Source organism: Arctopsyche grandis, chromosome 7 (assembly GCF_051622035.1).
Source record: "Arctopsyche grandis isolate Sample6627 chromosome 7, ASM5162203v2, whole genome shotgun sequence".
NCBI classification, from domain to species: Eukaryota; Metazoa; Arthropoda; class Insecta; order Trichoptera; family Hydropsychidae; genus Arctopsyche; species Arctopsyche grandis.
In genome coordinates, this window is record NC_135361.1 from 8,126,408 (window position 1) to 8,145,727 (window position 19,320).

The window sequence follows — 19,320 nt, forward strand, 5'->3', positions numbered from 1 at the left end:
CGGACAGTATTCTTTAGTACATTCTATATGAACGCGCATGAATGCGTAAATGCGCATGCGCGAATGGAGTATGAATACGTCCATATAATGTACCAAAGAATACTATCCGCACTTGCAGGACACCTGCAGGATACGGGTTGTGCTGGATAGGTATGAACAGACGTTTATTCTGCAAAAAGCGATCTCGCGCAAGTCACTAAAATCTCGATCACGGAACATCTGGCACTTGAGTTCTCGTTGGTACAATATTTCGCGTGATTGATGGAGTTTTTGGGTGCCAGATATTCACTGAATACACTAGAATAATCACCGATCGCCAACAGGCATTGCTGTTTGTTTTGGCAAATGTACGTCAGATTTTTATGCTGTGCATTTGTTATTTATACTGACATTTAATAATATAATACTGACCATTTTTTTAATAAGATTCTGGCCATAAACTGATATATATTTAACGAAATTATTTAAAATACTGGCCGTTTAATTTATTGCCATTTTATATTCTTAGATGGATGGCTTTCAGTCTCTTTAGATATAATTTCAATCCAACTGTCAAATGTCAAACGCACGCGTGTTTATATTCTTCTCTTCGTGCCATACCCTTAATAATCATGGTAAATATACCCTGCAATTCCTTAAAATCATATTGAAACCATTATTTCGTTTAATGATGAAAACCTGAATGTTTTAGGAAGCACGTTATACAAAGGAATGCGCCGCAGAAATGAACGAAAAATTGCAATACGGATTGTGGTCTAATGTTACTAGCAAACTACCTCATCATGTCTTTTTATCTCATAATTTAGTACAAGATGTCACTGCCGACTCCATTGATAAAATATACAAGCCTTTCAATCTTAAAATCAGCCCAACTAAACCAATCTCCAGCGTTTGTAGTGACGTTAGGAATGATCCTTGTATGCAACTTGTTACTGACAAAATTGATTGGTTACATTCAGTGACCAACATGAGAACCGAGTATGGCAAGCTCCCAGGTAAATATTTAGCGATATATATATAATTTAAAAAAATAATATAATATATGGATGGCTTGGTGCACAGATATTTATGTCCATTTTTGAATTCGTATCGAATTTTACCACATAGATTACCGTAAAAGGAAAAACCTGAATTATTCCAGCATCTACAAACTTAAAATTCAATCCAAATTCAAAAATAGACATATCAAGCTATCCATACATATATACATTCTTGCATTGAAATATTTTTTATACAATTTCAATAGGTCGTAAAAAGCTGGCTACAATTCAAAAGGCAAAAACCAAAACTCTCCTTCCAATGTATCTATTGGATTTCGCAAAGTTATTAAGAGAAGACCCAGATCCATACTTCGATAGTAATTATAACTGGTACTTGACTGGGAATGGAAATTTGTGTTCCGTTATTATCAAAAGCATACCTTACATTATTCAATCTGTTGATGAAACCTTGTGTATGTGTATCTCTTTAACGTTATTTTTTATTGTTATTCATGCTGTGTATTTATGTACATGTTTTTATCATTTCAGATGTGAAAAAATATCACTGCAATTACGATCACATTGTTGAATGTAAATACTCGTGCATCAACAAATGTTTAATATATGAAACTATTTGTTTTTCGCTATCTGATAGTAAGGCAAAAATTGGATTAAGACAAAAATATAGAATATACTTGTTAGACTTAAAAAGAAGAGGTGATCAAATGAGATTAAAACTCCGAAATACTGTCAAATCTGATATTCCGTTGACTAGCTTTGCCATTGATAAATTGTCAAACAGTGTCTACTTTTGCTGTGCAGACGGATCTATCCACAAGTACAATATAGAATTGGACAGTTATGAAAAACTGTCGACGAGAAACAGTCAAGAAAAACTAGTCAATCTCTCATCCGTCATTGAAGTATATAATGAAAATAATTTACTTTGTACGACCGGTGAATCGATTAGTATATTAGATAAGAGAACCTGTGATCTAGTCGAAGAATTAAGTTCCTACCCTAAGATGAACTGTGAAAAATTTTCAATATCTAAATTTAGTAGTATTAATGAAAACAGTATTTATGTCGGAACAACACATCATCTTCTCAAATACGATTTGAGATATGTAAACGATAAAAATGATCTACGCAATCAATGGACACATGGATTGGCCGATCCTCCAATTTATTTAACCAACACGGTGCTTAACAACGAAGAGTTGATTTATTTAAGTTGTCAATCATTTTCGAAATTCAGTCTGATTGTAAACGAGTGCGATCCTGTCAATGACGAAGGATTGAAAAATCAACGCCTCACATTTCCTTACACTCCGCCATCAGTGGTTGACAGTTTAAAAAGCTTTCAACTCAAAGGGCATTTCTTAGATCCTACATTAGACATGAGATTGAGACTGAACATGTCTAGATCTGGTTCTATGTTCTTGCATCATGATGAAGAATTGCATTGCTTACAATTGAATTGCCTTGGAGATCTATTCTCCCACAGAATTTGTGACGAAGATGTTGAATTCAGAGAGGAAGACGTCTACAATTGCTTTCAATTGTGGTCGAATCAATTGAGTGGACAGAATAAAAATTTTCGAGCTTCATCCATAGGTGATATGACATGGTGTCAAAAAGAAATGGCACGCAGATACATCCCTAAACTTGCTAAATGTCAGCCTTCAAAAGATTTGTTGACGTCAAAAACATATTGGAAAGATGGTATTAAAGAATTTCAAAAATGTAGTGACGCTTCTGCCCAAGAGTTGATGAGTATGTGGGAATTAGATAAAATGGACGTTAATATGGAAAATACTCCGGTCGATACAAATTTCAAGGTATCCGATTGGCTAGGAGAAAACAACTGACGCAGCAAGTACTTCTTAAATTAACCCTTTGCCCGCGGCAATAAATATAGCGAACAAGCCCTGCACGCGGCGGCACCTTTTTCGCGAATTTGGCAATCGAGTTTTCGACCTTAAATACCGATTTTAATATTTACTCAAGTAACCAGTTTGTATGAAGACGTGACGTCACATAAACGAGGTTTCAGTATGGTTCCACAAAAAACCAATTTTGACTGATATATATTCATTTTAAGCAAATTGAATAGATGGCATTCAACTCTCAGTAATATATTCAACCAATTTTGAACCCTAAAATAGTTGAAATAGGCGCATATAAGGCTCAAAATCCCGTGCAAAGTTCAGAAATTCTATGGAAGACAGCCGCGGGTAAACGGTTAATGCCACTTTTAACGTTCTTATTATTATGTATTATTTTTGCTTTCATTTATACATGTGTTGTGATGATGAGAAAACTCAGCCTTGAGATTTTGAATCATTTTTTTCCTTGATGTATCATACATATCGATGACAAATAGATTATGTTTAAAATGTAAAATTTAATAAACAATAACTTTATTAAAAAAAAAAAATACAAATATGTATATATACAATACTTTTATTTATGATTCGTGACTTACTAAACTGCACCTAATTTCAAAAAGCACTACATAACTGTTCAGTTTGGTAATATAAATGCATTTCGTAAAGTAGATTACTTATTTTATATGAACTATAACGACCGGAATTTTGCGGTCGATATGGATTATTTTGATAATACGAATTTACATAAAACACAACACTTAGTCCTCGACTAATTTCTCAAAAAGCTCCTAGTCCACTTGCTGGTCACGGGCTGTTGTACAGCACGCGCTAACTTTTCTCTTTCTTCCATTTGCTCTACGAGACGCCGTTGATTTTCCCTAAATGCTGCTATCGGATCTTCAAACTGACTGTAATAGCTCAGCACCTCCCTCACGTCGTCCACATTCGTCACAGCGATTGCTTAAATAGAAACATCACAATATTAAATCGATCATATTTATATATACGAGTGGTGGTTATATATAAAGACAGTAAATTACTTTTGAGAAGTGCCGTAAGATCGAGCAAGGTTGTATCGTCATCATTACCATTCCATCTCGGCAACTTCAAAGTATTTTGGGGGTGGAGTTTGGTAGATTGTGGATTCCAATCAATTGCTATTACCTGAATGACGAATCATATTAAAATAAATAATAAATTCTCGTACGATTATTTAACGTTTTTTTGACCATTATGGCATTACAGGAAGAACCTAATGGGCCACAATGGCCTACATAATAAAATAAGATAAGAGAGGGAGAAAACAAAAATAAAATAAAAAATTAATAGATACAACAAAAAGCAAAAGCAAAAAATTGAAAAAAAATAATACAGCATTTAACACAATCATAAAAAACTTTATAGTAATTAAAATTTCAAATAAGGGAATGTCTTGCACCTGCAGCCTGTTCCGATAAATAAGAACAAGCTACAAATACAAAACATCCCTGCGAGGCCCAAATGGAAGAGAGTAGATTAAGATTCCACTCATACATCACATTAAAATTAAGAAAGTAATGATGAGCGCAGGTTACCAGATTAATAAGTTAAAATAATATCCGATAATCTACGCTCACCGAGGTGGAAAATATTGCATTCAGGGACGGCAGCAACGATTTCATTGAGAAGTCGAATAGCTCTTGGTATAGGAGCCATTCGAAAAAGAACTGTGCGAACAGGAGGTACAACCATCAAATGATGATATCTACCACGCACATAATTATTATTAGGTACATAAAGTCCCAACTGTTCCAGCAACAACGGGCATGACGTATTACCACGCAGTAGCTGGAGAACGAAACGAACTAACAAGAAGTTTCTCCGAAGTTCAAGGGAATTATACCCAAGCGTGCCCAAAAGGAAAGGAGTAGGATAGAGATATGGGTAGTACCCATACTCTTTCTTATATAGAAAACGAAGAAATGCTTTTTGCACTTTTTCGATAATAACAGAGTAGTTTGCTTCATGCGGATTCCACACAATCGCATTATACTCTAGCTTACTTCTAACAAGCGAGTTGAAAAGCAAGCGAGAAGACAAGGGGTTGGAGAATAACCTAGCATATCTCAAGACAAATCAATGATATGATATAATACCTTTGAAAGATCTCTATTGAGGTTATCTAAATTTTTCACATGGACGCCGTCAATGAAATGTGTAGAGTCCCTGAAAAGTCTGTAAGTAATTTTAGTTGAGTTTGGATCTAACTGTTCGATGATCGGCCAAATCATCAAAGGATTTTCAGTCGTGAAGATGACAATTTCATAAGCTGTAGATGAAAGTGCTTCAAGAAACGAATCCAATCCAGGACGTTTCTTAAATCTAGAACAAACAATAATTTGAATTCGATGTTTAAAATTTGTATTGAATTTTATTATAATAAAAAAAAAAATACCTCCAACCGGTTTGATAGGACCAATCGGGATGTACGAGAACATCTTTAAATTCTAATATGAGAGTGTACGGTTGTTGATACGGATACGGTGCCGGATCTGGCAATAATTTTTCACGTGACGGTTCTTTGATCATCTGGAATTGACACAAATTTCAATGAGAATATATTTTTATTATACGATTTGACTTGACAGTGAATTAGCTATGAACCTTTTCATAGAACGTCAATTCTCTCCACATTCTTCGCAAATATTGCTGTGTGGTAGGCATGTTGGAAAATTCGTCTTCTATTTCTTTACCGTTTTCGTCGAGCCTTGGTGCGCCCATTTCGCAAACTAAAACTACTCCAGCTGCCGTCATCGACAAGCTGAACATGACAAATCTGTAAAAGTTCCATTTTTATCAATGTTGGTATATAAATATATAAATATATTTAAAATAAAAAATAAAACACATAATGTATACCCAAATTTCATCCTCCGCCAAGATTTTTCATGTTCTTGTGTTTTTTCATCAGATTCTTTCTTGATATCCTCCTGTTGCTTTTGAAGCTCTTCAGTGTTATCGTTGTTCAATGTAGTTTGAGGGAACAATTGACCGAGCAGATTTGAGCCTTGCGTCGCCTGAACAGTTTTAGTTTGAGATGGACCTTAAAATCGATATAACTTATTCATTTATATAATGTATTATTAATTTAAGTCTAAAATATAGGTAAAAAACGTATTTTTAAAAAAATTATCTTCAAAGCATATTTCGTGCATAATGATAAGAAACAAATATTCGAACCAATTTGTGGGTTTTGGGGAATATTAATTTCATAATGTATTCCTAACCTGAAACATTTGAAGAGAAATATTTGAAATGCAGGGGACATAGAACGGGGCGCGCCGTTAAAAGCAGGCGCTGCGCCCCCCGAGATGCGGTCACCCGGAGCGCCCGGGGCTCCGCCACCCGCACCAAAGCGGACAACCGCCCCCACATTCTGATACCACCGGCACTAGCTCACTGACAATCCAACAGCTACCGCACGACCATAACCACTAATTTCACACATGCGCAATCATTTGATTGTTTTATTTTTTCATTATTCCAGCATATGGAACCAATTGGGGTGGTCACAAAGACAATTTTTGTCATGAAAATCACGAATACACAATATTTGGCACTCAAGTTCTCGTTACTATGATAGTTATCGTTAGTATGATGAACTTTTCGGCTGCCAGATGTTCCGTTATAGAGATTTTAGTGACTTTGTGACCAGTAATCACCGAACCGTTCACATTCACCTCTATGCATGAAAATTAACTATCTGTACCATCCACGCTGCTAGATAGGAATATTTCCATTGAGATACAAAATTACATTGATTTATTTTTTAATTTGAGCGAAGCCGTTCTTATTTAAACATTGAAAAATTGTCATAGATTCTCAATAAATATGTAGGGATATAGCACGACTTGTACCATACGAAACTAGGTCGATGATATTTCCCTCATCGAACTTAATTTATTTATTTAAATAGGCATACATACAGAATAAAATATAAAAAGAAAGTTGTATAGTGAGACAAAAAATAATAATAAACACAAATAAAAATATAATATTCCATTTACAGTGAGCACAACATGGTGATATAAAAAAGTAAAATTACAAAAACATCAAGATTTAAAAAAAAGAAAAGAAACAGATAAAGTAAAAAAGAAAAAGAAAGACAATGAAGGTGAAGAAGCAAATCAACCACATATTATTTTCTTCACCTTTGTCCTAAAAATATTAAAAGTGTCACTAAAGAGGTCAGGACAATCATCTAAGCTATCGTAAATACGGCATATTCGAACGATTGCACTATTGAAAGAAGTGTTGCTTTGACAAATTGGTGGATAAAAAAGATTTGTGCATCTGGTGAATCGGGCATTAACGTTAAAGTTAATCTCACTTAAAACAGATGTGTCAAGAATACCATTAGCAATCTAATATAAAATTAACAAATCAGAAACCCTTCTGCGCTGAGACAAACTTGCAATATGGAAAAAAGAAAGTCTGTCATTATAAGATGATAACAGTTTTTTAAGACCAGTCTTATAGGATAAATGGAGCAAAAAACGCTTCTGGATTGTCTCTAAATGCTCGATGTGAGTTTGGTAATAGGGAGACCATATGATTGAGGCATACTCCATATTACTACGAACCAAACTGTAATAGGGTAGAATCAGAGTATGGGGATTCTTAATAATCTGTACAAATGACATAATCGCAACCTGTTCTCGTACACGAAAGTCAGCCTTGGCCGAAATACTTCGTCCAGCTTACCCATAAAGGCAATTCGACTCGCTCCAGATATGCAATCACGAGTACACAGGAAATCCCAAGGAGCTACGCAACTACGCATCAAACATAGAACACAAAGGAAGACCTCGACCCTGCTGGAATCTTCCAGAACGTGATCTCACCAGCCCAGCTACACGTTGCTCAAGCAACACCTTTATAAACCAGCGCATCGTCCCTAGATGCCAGTGAGCTTCAGGAACTCGATCTGGCTCGTTCCAGTGAATCACCTACCTACTTCGCTGTACATACAAATACACCTGTATTAATCGAGTAATAAAGATCCTCTTCAAAATTCAACTGAATTTCATTATGCGGGGAAACGGTCCAAACCTTTAACCCGCCCTATAAATACAATCCAAAAGGGTTTCATGCTTTTGCGGATAAGAAAACTTGATGATCGGTTGGTCCCGCATTTTGGGTAAAAATACATTGTTGTATGAACGTAAAGAGGCGTTCCAATATCTTAGTGAAAGACGCACTGAGTAAAAGTGGTAGAGGATGTTTATTGTTTAGATCTCGAACAGCCAGCTCCGAATGTATCGCGAAACAATACACCGACCTTTTATACACAATAATGTACTCTCAACGCTGATAGTTCTCTCAGTCCATTAGTAATAGATCGTAGTGCGTGATGAAGATTTAGCTTTATTTTTAACTTTCCAAAATATTGTGGCACTCCAAAATATACTGGCTGTAAATCCACTGAGTTGGCCAGCGCTCCTCAGAAATCAATCCTTCCCGGCCGTCAGATTAAATTGTTGTGCATAACCAACACCGTCGTCTCACTCGCCCTCCCCCAAAATATTTATAATTTGTATGATTCCTTTTTTTCCGGTTAGAATGTTGTTAAAAACCTTAACGAGAATAATACCGTAGGGAGTCTAACTTTAATCGAAACTTCGTTAAAATTTAACCGGGTATTTGTAGACATTGGAACCTTGCCAATACACATCAATTTTACCGACAATAACAATACCGACAAGAGCAGCGGTTTATTCGTCTGTTTTTGTCGGCGCTCCAAGTCGGAGTGGTTTCCAGGCCGAGAGCACCCCATATTTATACCTGTTGGGCACAACACACATACATACACATGTAATATACTATTGGTCGATGAGTGGGGCGATCCTATTGGCCGTTACATACGGCTTATTCATTCGGCGAGGACGTTTTGGCGCGAACGAGAGATCAGGTGATTGGCGCTCGTACGCTATCGGTCCACGAGCACCACCCACCTAATCTCTACGTTACAATATCATTTATAAATTATTTAAATAAATAAAATTTGTCACGATTCGGCTAACGTAAGAAATACTCGTTACAAACGTTAGTATATATAAAAGTGTAGACAGCTACATACATACATATGTACTATGCGATGCGGTGCAAACGTTCGAAAAGCGCCAGACAGACTGAACCACAGATTAACGACACGTGTACCTTATGCGTGCGCACTGCTCGCACTTACACTAAGCGAAATCTACCCGAAGTCCTGACATACCTACCCTGTATACATTCTGTGCTTCTGATACTTAAGTTCCGAATTTTTCCTTATTAAATTATTGAAAACTCGCCAGAAAGATCCAACTCAATTTTAATAATTACCATTTTAATAATTGCATATGTGCACATCGAAAGATTACTCGTCATCTGATGTGCAATTTTTCATTCGTGAAGTCGAGCATTGCGTTTAAAGCAGCCATCCAGTTAACCTTTCCCTTACGGTGCTAAAAAATTACGCGTGCAGCGGTGATGTCGACTCAGTCGTTCTAGAAATTCGTGATTTTAAAGTCTGATAAATATTAATATTTAACCATTTTTCCTTCTATTCATGACTATAGTAATAGTCCGTATCTATATAAATGAATATATATGTATCAATATTGGTAATATACTGCTAAAAACGATCTAAAAAGCATGAAATTGAAGACGCGTGAACGACAATCCAAGAGGGCCGCCCATCTCCAAGTGAGGACGAACACTAGGCCCCCACTCCGCGACTCGCTGATCAGTGATCACGCCACATCCGCCAGAATTACGCGATGATTCAAAACCTATGCGTAAAAATATATTCAATTTTTTCATCAAATAAAATAAAATATGTTTATATGTACTTTTCATGTATTTATTTTCACAATAATAATTTTAATACACAAATACATAAATTGATAAAAAAAAATGAGAAGTAAACGTAAATAAAAAAAATATAAGACAATAAGAAAACGTTGAAAATTAATTGATAAATATAAGTATTCATCCTTGCTATAATACAAGTAGACAATTACAAAAATTACAAAATTCACATGAATGATAAAAATATAAATTGTATGTAAATGTAAGTAAAGAACAATAGCATGAAAAATGTACGAAAACCGAATAACAATAAAATTAAATATTTGTGTCCATTACATAACAATCAGAGCATGAAATAATTTTTTGTTCAATTCTGTGCGTTATACAAACAGGCTTTTGACAAATATGGCACAATAGCCGAGTTCTTTTTTTATCATTGGATAAGGGCAGAATCTACAGTTTCTCGTTTGCACTCTAGAAATGGTAGATGTATTCTCCGATATGCCTTCTTGCGGAATGTTAGTGGAATGTGCTTCTAGTGATTGTCGATCATACTGCGATATAACCATATCAATAGCATCCTGTTGTTGTTTATGGAATTTTACTGTACTTTTTTTTCTCCTTACAATATTGGGCATAGCTAATTCCAAACTAAGTTCTCTAATAAATAATTTTCGTCGACTTCTGTTATTCGCCTTCCATTCTGGATATTTCTGCGCCCATAGCAAATATGCATTTAGCGCAGCTATATCCAGCATCTCCATAAACACTCTAAAAGGCCATCTTCTTGTTGATCTTGCACAAGAAAACTCACTTGTCATTTTATCGCCGGTATCTACTGCGCCTTTTGTTTTATTATAAAACATTATTATTTCCGGCTTCTTTTCTTCATGACTACTCACTTCACTGTCATGAAATTGAGTAGACAATAGCAAAACTGCTTTATTTTTTTTTGGCACATACGAAACTAATGTCTTGGTTGATGTAAAACCAAACAAGCTACTGTGTAAAAGTCTATGTTTCGATGGTAAAAATTCTTTGGGAATTTCCCGTTTATTTTTACGTAGGGTACCAGTTAGAGTTAGCCCTTTATCTAAAAGGCTATCAGCTAATGCCACCGAAGTAAAAAAGTTGTCCGTTGTTACACCTCTATTGGTGCCATATTGCGGTTGAACTAAATCCATCACTACACGATTCCCTTGATTTATCTCTCGGCAATTATTAACCATACCTGTATAAACCTGTATATTTAATATATATGCTGTTGAAGAGTCAGCCGATACCCACATTTTTATTCCATATCTACCGGGTTTCGACTTCATATACACGCGGAATGGGCAATTGCCTCTATAGGTAGCCAAACGTTCATCCACAGTAATGTTGCAACTTGGAGAATAATTACGTTTACATTCTTCTACAAATTCATTAAAAATTGTCCTGATAGGTTCTAATTTATCAGACGACACGTGTATTCTTTCTTGTCTGGTTTCTTTGTCGTCAAAACGAATTTGACTGAATATTGTGATGAACCTATCCCGAGACATAGATGCCGTAAAAAATGGTTGGCAAAAAGCGCTGTCATTAGTCCACAATTCATTTAAGCTTAATTTTCGGGTCCTGTTTCTGCCAGACGCAAGCATTATTCCAATGAATGCAAGCAATTCTTCTGCCAATATCGGCTCGATAATTTTCGTGGATGTACGATGTAACTGACGATTCGTTTGTTCACATATTTCTCTCACCATATTTGAATTTATAAACAAAGAGAACATTTCTCTAATAGTATTTACAGTAGTGCTACCATTTATAAGTCCTGAATTTTCGGTAACAATATTGCACTCTCTACGTCTTGAGGATGATGGTGGTAATGAATTCCATTGGAATCCATGATTCGATGTATACACTTCTTCGTCTTCATTTTCACTGGCCTCTAATTCCGAATCTGTATCTTCCATATCTTCAATAAAATCTTCCGTATCAGTAAAATTATCATTTATTTCAAAATCGAGATCGCTATCATATTCCTCTTCATTCATCAAATTTCTTTCAGACATTTTTTTCTAAAATTAAAATTGTCTTTGAAAATATAAATATAATATACAATGTAGCATAGCAAATTAAAAAAAAATAACATTAAATAATTATTACCGTATTTAATATATAATAATCAAGAAACACAAATAAAGTGCTGGTCCACACGGTACAAAAAAGCTCCGAAACGAAAAAAACAACACGCGCGCACCGAGAACGGGACACGACTGAAAGAAAAAACGTAATAACACACACTGCATTTGCGCATTATGCCCGATTCTTCGATAAAATATTTTTTTCTGTTGCGTCAGATAAATACGTGTATATTATAATAATTCTATCTAATACATTAATGTATTGCTGAGGAATACCCAAAATATGAACTCTGTATTTAGTATATTTACAGAGATATTCACACAATTAGAGTAAATGTCGACTATGTTTCTATCACCGGTAAGGAAAGGTTAATCTGTGGTGCAATCTGTCTGGTGGTTTTCGATCGTTTGCACCAAACCCGTAATAAACTATTGATCGATGAGTGGGGCGATCCTATTGGCCGTTACATACGGCTTATTCATTCGGCGAGGACATTTTGGCGCGAACGAGAGATCAGGTGATTGGCGCTCGTACGCCATCGGTCCACGAGCGCCACCCACCTTATCTCTACGTTACAATATCATTTATAAATTATTTAAATAAATAAAATTTGTCACGATTCGGCTAACGTAAGAAATACTCGTTACAAACTTTAGTAGATATAACAGTGTAGACAGCTACATACGTGTGTTCAAGATAATGAAATGAAATGACGAAATTCGAATAATCGGGTAAAGCTTATGGTATGGCTGTCAGCAGTGTTGTTGAATGCCAATGCCATTTGCCATTATTGCCAACTGTGTCGAGTGGTGAGCGTGTCAGTGTAGGGTGAGTGAGGAGTGAGGAGCGAAGAGCGAGGAGTGCGCCGATGCGTCAGTAGCCGGCCGATGGCCTCGACTGCGCTTCGATTGTGATCGATCTCGTCATCATCTTCGTCTTCGTTTTCGTCTTCGTCTGCCACTGCTAAGATGGCGACCTCGAAAACCACCAATACTTACAACAGACAGAACTGGGAGGACGCCGTTAGTCATTCGCTTCATTCACACTTCACCTTCAACAACCACACTCTCTCATTCAATCCACAACCTATTCCAATCTTTCATCACAATACACAATTCTCCAATGTTTTGGCGCGTTCGCACATAACCTGCAAATGTCAAATCTTCATTTACACTACAACTTCCTTTTCATAACCTATAATAATCTGGCTAGATTATACTTATAAGATTTTTCATTTTTTTTTTTAGGAATTTCCAATACTGTGTCAAACATGTCTGGGCGATAATCCATATCTTCGCATGGTAAGTTCACACAGCTAAACATGCATATTTATAAAGGCTAGTCTACTTTTTGTTTACACCTTTGTAATCATATTAATGATGCAATTTCATATTAAATATGTATATATATATTTTTTTTTAATTCTCATTATATTATTGTAGAAGTATTCAAAAATCGATTTTTTAATATCTCCATAATGTCATCAATAGAAGTGTTGCGTAGGGGTGAGTTCAGGATCCAAATGAAAGGCCAAGGTCGCTTCTTATCATTTATTGAACGCTCGTTCCAGTATAATTTTGATATAGCATATGTACCTCCTTATTAAGGACAAATTGTTTACCACAGCTTCTCAGATCCATTTATGTATCTATTGTTTAGGTAAGTTTTAAGCGAGTCTCATGCTCTTGTCTGGGTTCTGAGAATTACTGAGGCCCGTTAGGCTAATTCAGGGGTTTCCATTGTTCGCCCCTCCAAATGCAAGATAGCGTATACTCTCTCGTGTTCTCACATTGCAGTAAATTCGGATTTCATACTGGCTCTCTATAATTTAGATTTTTTTGATTATTAAAAAATAAAGAACGCATTATGAATGGTTCAAATTGGTTTTACTATTATAATAAATAACAAAAAGGGTTGCCGAGTGCAGTTTGGTTTGATTATCATGATGTCAATGACGATGTTATGTCGGGATAGGCGACCTTCCTGGTTGAATTGAGTAAAGCAGCAGCAATATTGAGGCGCACTGCAATCAACTCTTTAGTTTTGGTCAATTAATTGGGAAGACGAACATCTACTTATACATATGACGGAGCTGCTAGAGTGTCAGGGGTTGTCGCAGTACTTTCAACTCATGTTTTGTGTATAATCATTACGTGTAATACTGATATTTGGTACTTATGTACAAAAGTTTGGTCATATGTGTCATTTTGGGCAACCCGTAGTGATGACTATGGTCAGGGTTCATATATAATTGATAAATAAATGTGTTGAAACTTTTTTGGTGTCGATGTTTTGTAAAAATATTGAAACACTGTATGTTTCTGTTTTTAATAAATAATATAGAACTGCTCAATCTGCCAGCGGTTACTTCTAATAACTGTAAAAGTGATCAATAGCAAACGAGAAGATCAGTTTTGCGATTTTTTTGACCGACATAGATTTACTCCTTAATTTTGATATTCACTGCAAGTATTTCTCGAATTACAGAGAAATTGGAACTAAATCTTAAATTAGAGATTTCTACCTTCAACTGACATGTATATTTCTTTTGTATTACTATTGTTGCGTAGGGGTGGGTGGAGGATCCAAGTAAAAGGCCAAAGTCGTTTCACAGCATTTATTGGTGATTAAGGAGATACACGCACTGGCAGTGCTCCGTCCAGAATATCTTGATATCGCCTAAGTACCGCCTTATAACGGATCGGTCGCTCAGGGCATCTTCGACGTCCGGTTACTTCCCTATTGTTTAGGCATGTACCCGGATATGTATTCCCACGACACTCAGTCCCACGGTGTCGGTCACTTCTGAGAAGGGACCAATAGCGGCCAATTCGGTGGCCGTTGTTTAGCCTACATGCACTTAGTCTAGAGATAATCCTTGAAACCAATTATAACGGTCACACAGTCTCTGGGATGCTACTCGGCCTAATCCGATTGCACTTACTCGGCGGTGTACGTAACACTATCCTATAACAATTATACAATACATTAAAAATGAACGTTTTTAACAATTTCAGACCAAAGAAAAATATGGCAAAGAGTGTAAAATTTGTTCACGGCCATTCACAGTATTCCGCTGGTGTCCTGGAGCGCGTATGCGTTTCAAGAAAACAGAGGTTTGCCAGACATGTTCCAGAATGAAGAACGTGTGTCAAACTTGCTTACTAGACTTGGAGTACGGTTTACCCATTCAAGTAAGGGATGCGGCCCTCAAAGTCCAAGACGACTTACCGCGCAGCGACGTCAATAAAGAATACTACATTCAAAACATGGACAATCAGGTTATTTACAACATACATACATATACTCAATTTGAAATGATTTTATATGCATATGCATAACTGTAACGCTTTCGTTTGTGTACAGATGGCATCTTGGGATCCTTCTCAACCGGCGAACAGTGTCACCGGCAGTCGTTCCCAAGCCGCTGGTGAACTGCTATTGAAGTTAGCTCGTACAGCGCCATACTATAAACGTAATCGTCCTCACGTCTGCTCGTTCTGGGTCAAAGGCGAGTGTCGCAGAGGAGAAGAGTGTCCCTACAGACACGAAAGACCAACCGATCCAGACGATCCTTTAGCCGATCAAAATATTAAAGACAGGTTATAATAATTCACTTCTTATTAACCCATGCAATCTTTCACTATTGCGAAATTTCAAACGATTTACTTCTGAATAGATACTACGGTGTTAATGATCCTGTCGCTGAAAAATTAATGAGACGTGCAGCCTCTATGCCGGCTTTGCCACCTCCTGAAGACAGATCCATCACCACTCTATACATCGGAAACCTGGCCGAGGGAATTACAGAAGACACTCTCCGATCACATTTCTACCAATTTGGAGAAATACGGTACGTATATACGATACTATATAACAATCTTGGATGATTTTTTGATCTTCATTGAACGTGTTTTTGTAACAGATCACTGACGTTGGTGCCACGAGCCCAGTGTGCTTTTGTACAATTCACTACACGTGCAGCTGCCGAGCATGCGGCTGAGAAAACGTTCAACAAACTCGTCATCCACGGACGTCGGCTCACAATCAAATGGGGCAAAACTCAAGGTATTATATATCAAAATTGTGTGTTTCGTATATTTGAATGTATGTACTTTAAATGACTTGGGATCTTTTCATTCAGGTCGATTGGGCGGTGATAAGGTGGATCAACCCGCGCGTTCTTTGGAGCCTGTTCCTGGATTGCCGGGGGCGTTGCCTCCGCCACCTGGAATAGCCATTCAACACGCTCAACTCGCACCGCCGCCTGATGACTTCTTCAACTTGCATCGGTTGCAGACTGCTGCACCGTTGGCGCCGTGGCCTTGGCGGCCGCCACCTCCACCGCTCACGCTCCACTATCCTAGTCAAGATCCCGACAGGATGGGTTCTCATTTGAACCCCCCACATCCATAATCGATTATGGGTTGAAGTCGACCGTATAAGATGATTCGTCTCTTACAATTCTTTTCGATTTAATTATGTATCTAGAATATAAGTTCTGAGTTCATTAATTGACACGCAGATATCACAATAATAAATAATAATTACAATATATATTTTTTTTATTGAATTTTGTATCACGATAATAATTTATACCAAACCCAATCCTAGACGAAAGCATTATCTTATATTATACTAGTGTTGATTTCAACGGGTGGCTTCTAAAAGGAATTAAAATAAAGTTATCTTATATATAATTTCGAAAGAGACTTTGTATGTCTGTTTGGTTCGTAGAATCCGTGATGTCATCGAAGAAATACAAGTTTCTATGCCGATGATATTGATATCGTCAAATATTGTTTTTTTTCGATTCAAATATATTTAATAAATGAATGTTTACTATTAAATTATCCCGGGCTCTGGAGTCGGTCCAAAATTTACTAAACTTTTCTTGCCAACGTGTGAAATTGTTAGTAATAAAATAATAGTGACTTTCAAGTAGAAAAAAATTTACATGTAACCCAATTTATTGAATTCTTGGTAAATAAAAAGGTAAGTACTAATATATGTGTATGAATTTCATACACAAATAAATAATATTAAGAAAGTGATTAAAATTTCTATCGGCGACCAAACTGCGCAAAATTGCAAAGTTTAAAATCGATCAAAAGAATGTAGGAATATTACTTGAACGATTAGCGAAGTGAAACAGATAGCCTTTTAATAAAAACATAGATAAATAACCTTCTTAAAAAAATGTATAACACAGAAAATATCCATTTTGGCCACAACACATCAAAATGTGTACGATTCAAAGATTTCATTTATAATGTAATTTAAATTCACGATTTTTATAAAGAATTTATAAAATTTCAATTTATTAGTAGGTTTACTTCAATATAAAGTTGGAGACTAGTTAACACATATCGTAATACTATTTTTATTTTAATAACTACGGGCAGTCTATTATTAGTTGATTTATCGTGTGGACGATATCTCTCATTGTTGATAACGTCCTTTATATAGGCGACTCAATTATTTATCAAAGGCTGTTTCTTTTTAGTCTTTAAGCGATTTCTCCCCCAAAACCATACGCCGAAGGATTTGCGTGGTACGCAAAACGCTTCCTGTAACCGATGTTGATTTTCGCAGCCACTTCCTTGATGGTTGGGGTATTAAGATACTTGTGTATCTCAGTATTTTTTGTGAAACACGGGACGTGAGCTATTGATCTTAAAGTTTTGTTTTGAATTTCATATCATATTGGAGCTGTTAGTGGAGCCTCAGAGCTGTAATCCATAGGTCCATGCCAGTTTGATGATTGTGCTATATACGAGTATCTTGTTTTCGAACGATAAAGCAGTCTCCACCCATTAGCCAGTGCATATTTTCAGTTATGAGATTAAGTTCGTCGCGTTTTTTCTAAATGCGAGGCATCTATCAAAGCGTATTCTCAAATACTCTACAGTTTCGACGTGGAAGCATTATGTTTTCCATCATGACGGATGGGCAGATCTCTTTTCTCAATGTGAAGGTTACATGGCCCGATTTACTAGTGCTGTCTTTCACTCTCCACTTCATTAACCATTGGAAGCATTTATCCAAGTGACATTGAAGGATTTTAGAGACTTCTGCATTTTTGCTGCTGATTTGTATGGCTGTATCATCTGCAAAAGTATTTGTCAATAAATCATCCGATATAGGGAGATCTGCCGTAATACTATTAAATTAATCCTTTGATTGCTGACGTCGTTTCTGTTGAAACCCGAAATCCAATAGAAAGCAGTTATAAAAATTGTAGTTAATTCAAACAAACCCTAGATAACTACCGCCGAGAATTTCGAGTTTTGTAAAGGTGTGTTTAGACTCTCTAATATATCTTGCAACAATATAAAATATGTCTGTAAATGAATGTATTGTTTCAAAACTAGTTCCATCTTCATTGTTGTCAAAATTGTAATGCTCACAATCTTAATTCCGAGCCGCAATGTAAAATACTAAATATAAAACAAGGATTTCCATCGGGTAATTCTGCTATGGTTATAAATTCAGAAATTCCAATGTAAAAGTTGACAAATAAATGACACAGATTACACGACTCATGTCCAATGTATTTTTTTTTCAATGCTACCTTTAAAGGCTTAGCAGGTAGTATTCTTGTTTACTTTGCACATGATTAATATATAAGTCTATCGGCGTTTAGCAAGCCCATGGACTTGTCAGAAAAACGCTGATCGGGGTTGGTCAGCATTCAAAGAGTAAAAGAAAATAATTAAAAAAAGTCAGAGTCACCGTCACGTACTAGATGTGCCACGGAAGTCTGTCCCACGCTATCGCTGTGGGTTCCGAGAACTCTACCGGAATGCGACCGAGTTACCGCTACCCCCGCTAGGTGCATTCGGGGTATCTCATTGTTAGCCGACTTGTACTTAAGCCTGGAGTTAATCCTCGAAACCAATTATAACGGTCACACAGTCTCTGGGATGCTACTCGGCCTAATCCGATTGCACTTACTCGGCGGAGTACGTAAAACTATCATACAATTCAAATCAGATTTTTCTATGTTAGGACTTGGTATTGTAACGTAGGAACACGGGGGAGAGTATTCGCTGGCTAAGTGCATTCGGGGGTGAACAAGGGAGACCCTCGAATTAGGCCGAACGGTACTTCCAGCTAGAATTCTCAAAATCCAGGCGAGCGCGTGAGACTCACTTAAACCTGTACTTACCTAGATAATAGATACATACATAGATCGGGGAAGCTGTGGTGAGCAACTTGTCCTTTACAAGGAGGTGCATGTGCTGTATCGGATTATTCTGGAACGAGCGCTGGTTACGTGTGGACCTTCTGAATCATTCAATAAATGCTGTGACGTGACTTTGGCCTTTCATTTGGATCCTGAACTATGCAACAGTATTGTAACGTGGGAACATTATGGGGATTAGCCGCCGCTTAAAGTGCATTCGGGGGCTAACAATGGAGACCTCCGAATTGGCCTAGCGGGATTATAAGTGGTCGGTAGAATTCCTAAAACCCTGAGGGCGTGA

At 36.6% G+C, this 19,320-nt stretch overlaps 3 protein-coding genes across 3 annotated transcripts; 2 read left to right on the forward strand and 1 right to left on the reverse strand.

The window, feature by feature from the left end:
• Positions 1-512: 512 nt before the first annotated feature.
• Positions 513-3,409, forward strand: LOC143914038 (uncharacterized). Its single transcript, XM_077434129.1, has 4 exons — positions 513-614; positions 692-995; positions 1,247-1,453; positions 1,530-3,409. The coding sequence occupies exons 1-4, from the start codon at positions 513-515 to the stop codon at positions 2,849-2,851; spliced, it is 1,935 nt and encodes a 644-aa protein (XP_077290255.1). The 3' UTR covers positions 2,852-3,409.
• Positions 3,379-6,540, reverse strand: ttm50 (tiny tim 50). Its single transcript, XM_077434353.1, has 7 exons — positions 6,139-6,540; positions 5,771-5,954; positions 5,516-5,687; positions 5,307-5,440; positions 5,008-5,233; positions 3,913-4,036; positions 3,379-3,832 (listed from the first exon to the last, which is right to left on the reverse strand). Exons 1-7 carry the CDS (start codon positions 6,284-6,286, stop codon positions 3,642-3,644), a joined length of 1,179 nt encoding a protein of 392 aa, XP_077290479.1. The 5' UTR covers positions 6,287-6,540; the 3' UTR covers positions 3,379-3,641.
• A 6,015-nt stretch (positions 6,541-12,555) lies between these two features.
• On the forward strand, positions 12,556-16,387 carry LOC143914223 (pre-mRNA-splicing factor RBM22). Its single transcript, XM_077434351.1, has 7 exons — positions 12,556-12,852; positions 13,078-13,131; positions 14,848-15,111; positions 15,197-15,432; positions 15,510-15,683; positions 15,756-15,898; positions 15,975-16,387. Exons 1-7 carry the CDS (start codon positions 12,799-12,801, stop codon positions 16,244-16,246), a joined length of 1,197 nt encoding a protein of 398 aa, XP_077290477.1. The 5' UTR covers positions 12,556-12,798; the 3' UTR covers positions 16,247-16,387.
• Positions 16,388-19,320: the final 2,933 nt, after the last annotated feature.

What these genes read in the sequence shown, in the direction of transcription:
- ttm50 (XM_077434353.1), bottom strand. Translation starts at nt 6,286, where the DNA reads ATGTGGGGGCGGTTGTCCGCTTTGGTGCGGGTGGCGGAGCCCCGGGCG. An exon ending in TCCTATCAAACCGGTTGGAG is followed by an intron (nt 5,234 to 5,306) that starts GTATTTTTTTTT and finishes TGTTTGTTCTAG; the next exon opens with ATTTAAGAAACGTCCTGGAT. An exon ending in TCAATAGAGATCTTTCAAAG is followed by an intron (nt 4,037 to 5,007) that starts GTATTATATCAT and finishes TTCGTCATTCAG; the next exon opens with GTAATAGCAATTGATTGGAA.
- LOC143914223 (XM_077434351.1), top strand. Translation starts at nt 12,799, where the DNA reads ATGGCGACCTCGAAAACCACCAATACTTACAACAGACAGAACTGGGAG. An exon ending in GATCAAAATATTAAAGACAG is followed by an intron (nt 15,433 to 15,509) that starts GTTATAATAATT and finishes ACTTCTGAATAG; the next exon opens with ATACTACGGTGTTAATGATC. An exon ending in TACCAATTTGGAGAAATACG is followed by an intron (nt 15,684 to 15,755) that starts GTACGTATATAC and finishes TTTTTGTAACAG; the next exon opens with ATCACTGACGTTGGTGCCAC.
- LOC143914038 (XM_077434129.1), top strand. Translation starts at nt 513, where the DNA reads ATGGCTTTCAGTCTCTTTAGATATAATTTCAATCCAACTGTCAAATGT. An exon ending in CCATACCCTTAATAATCATG is followed by an intron (nt 615 to 691) that starts GTAAATATACCC and finishes TGAATGTTTTAG; the next exon opens with GAAGCACGTTATACAAAGGA. An exon ending in CGAGTATGGCAAGCTCCCAG is followed by an intron (nt 996 to 1,246) that starts GTAAATATTTAG and finishes CAATTTCAATAG; the next exon opens with GTCGTAAAAAGCTGGCTACA.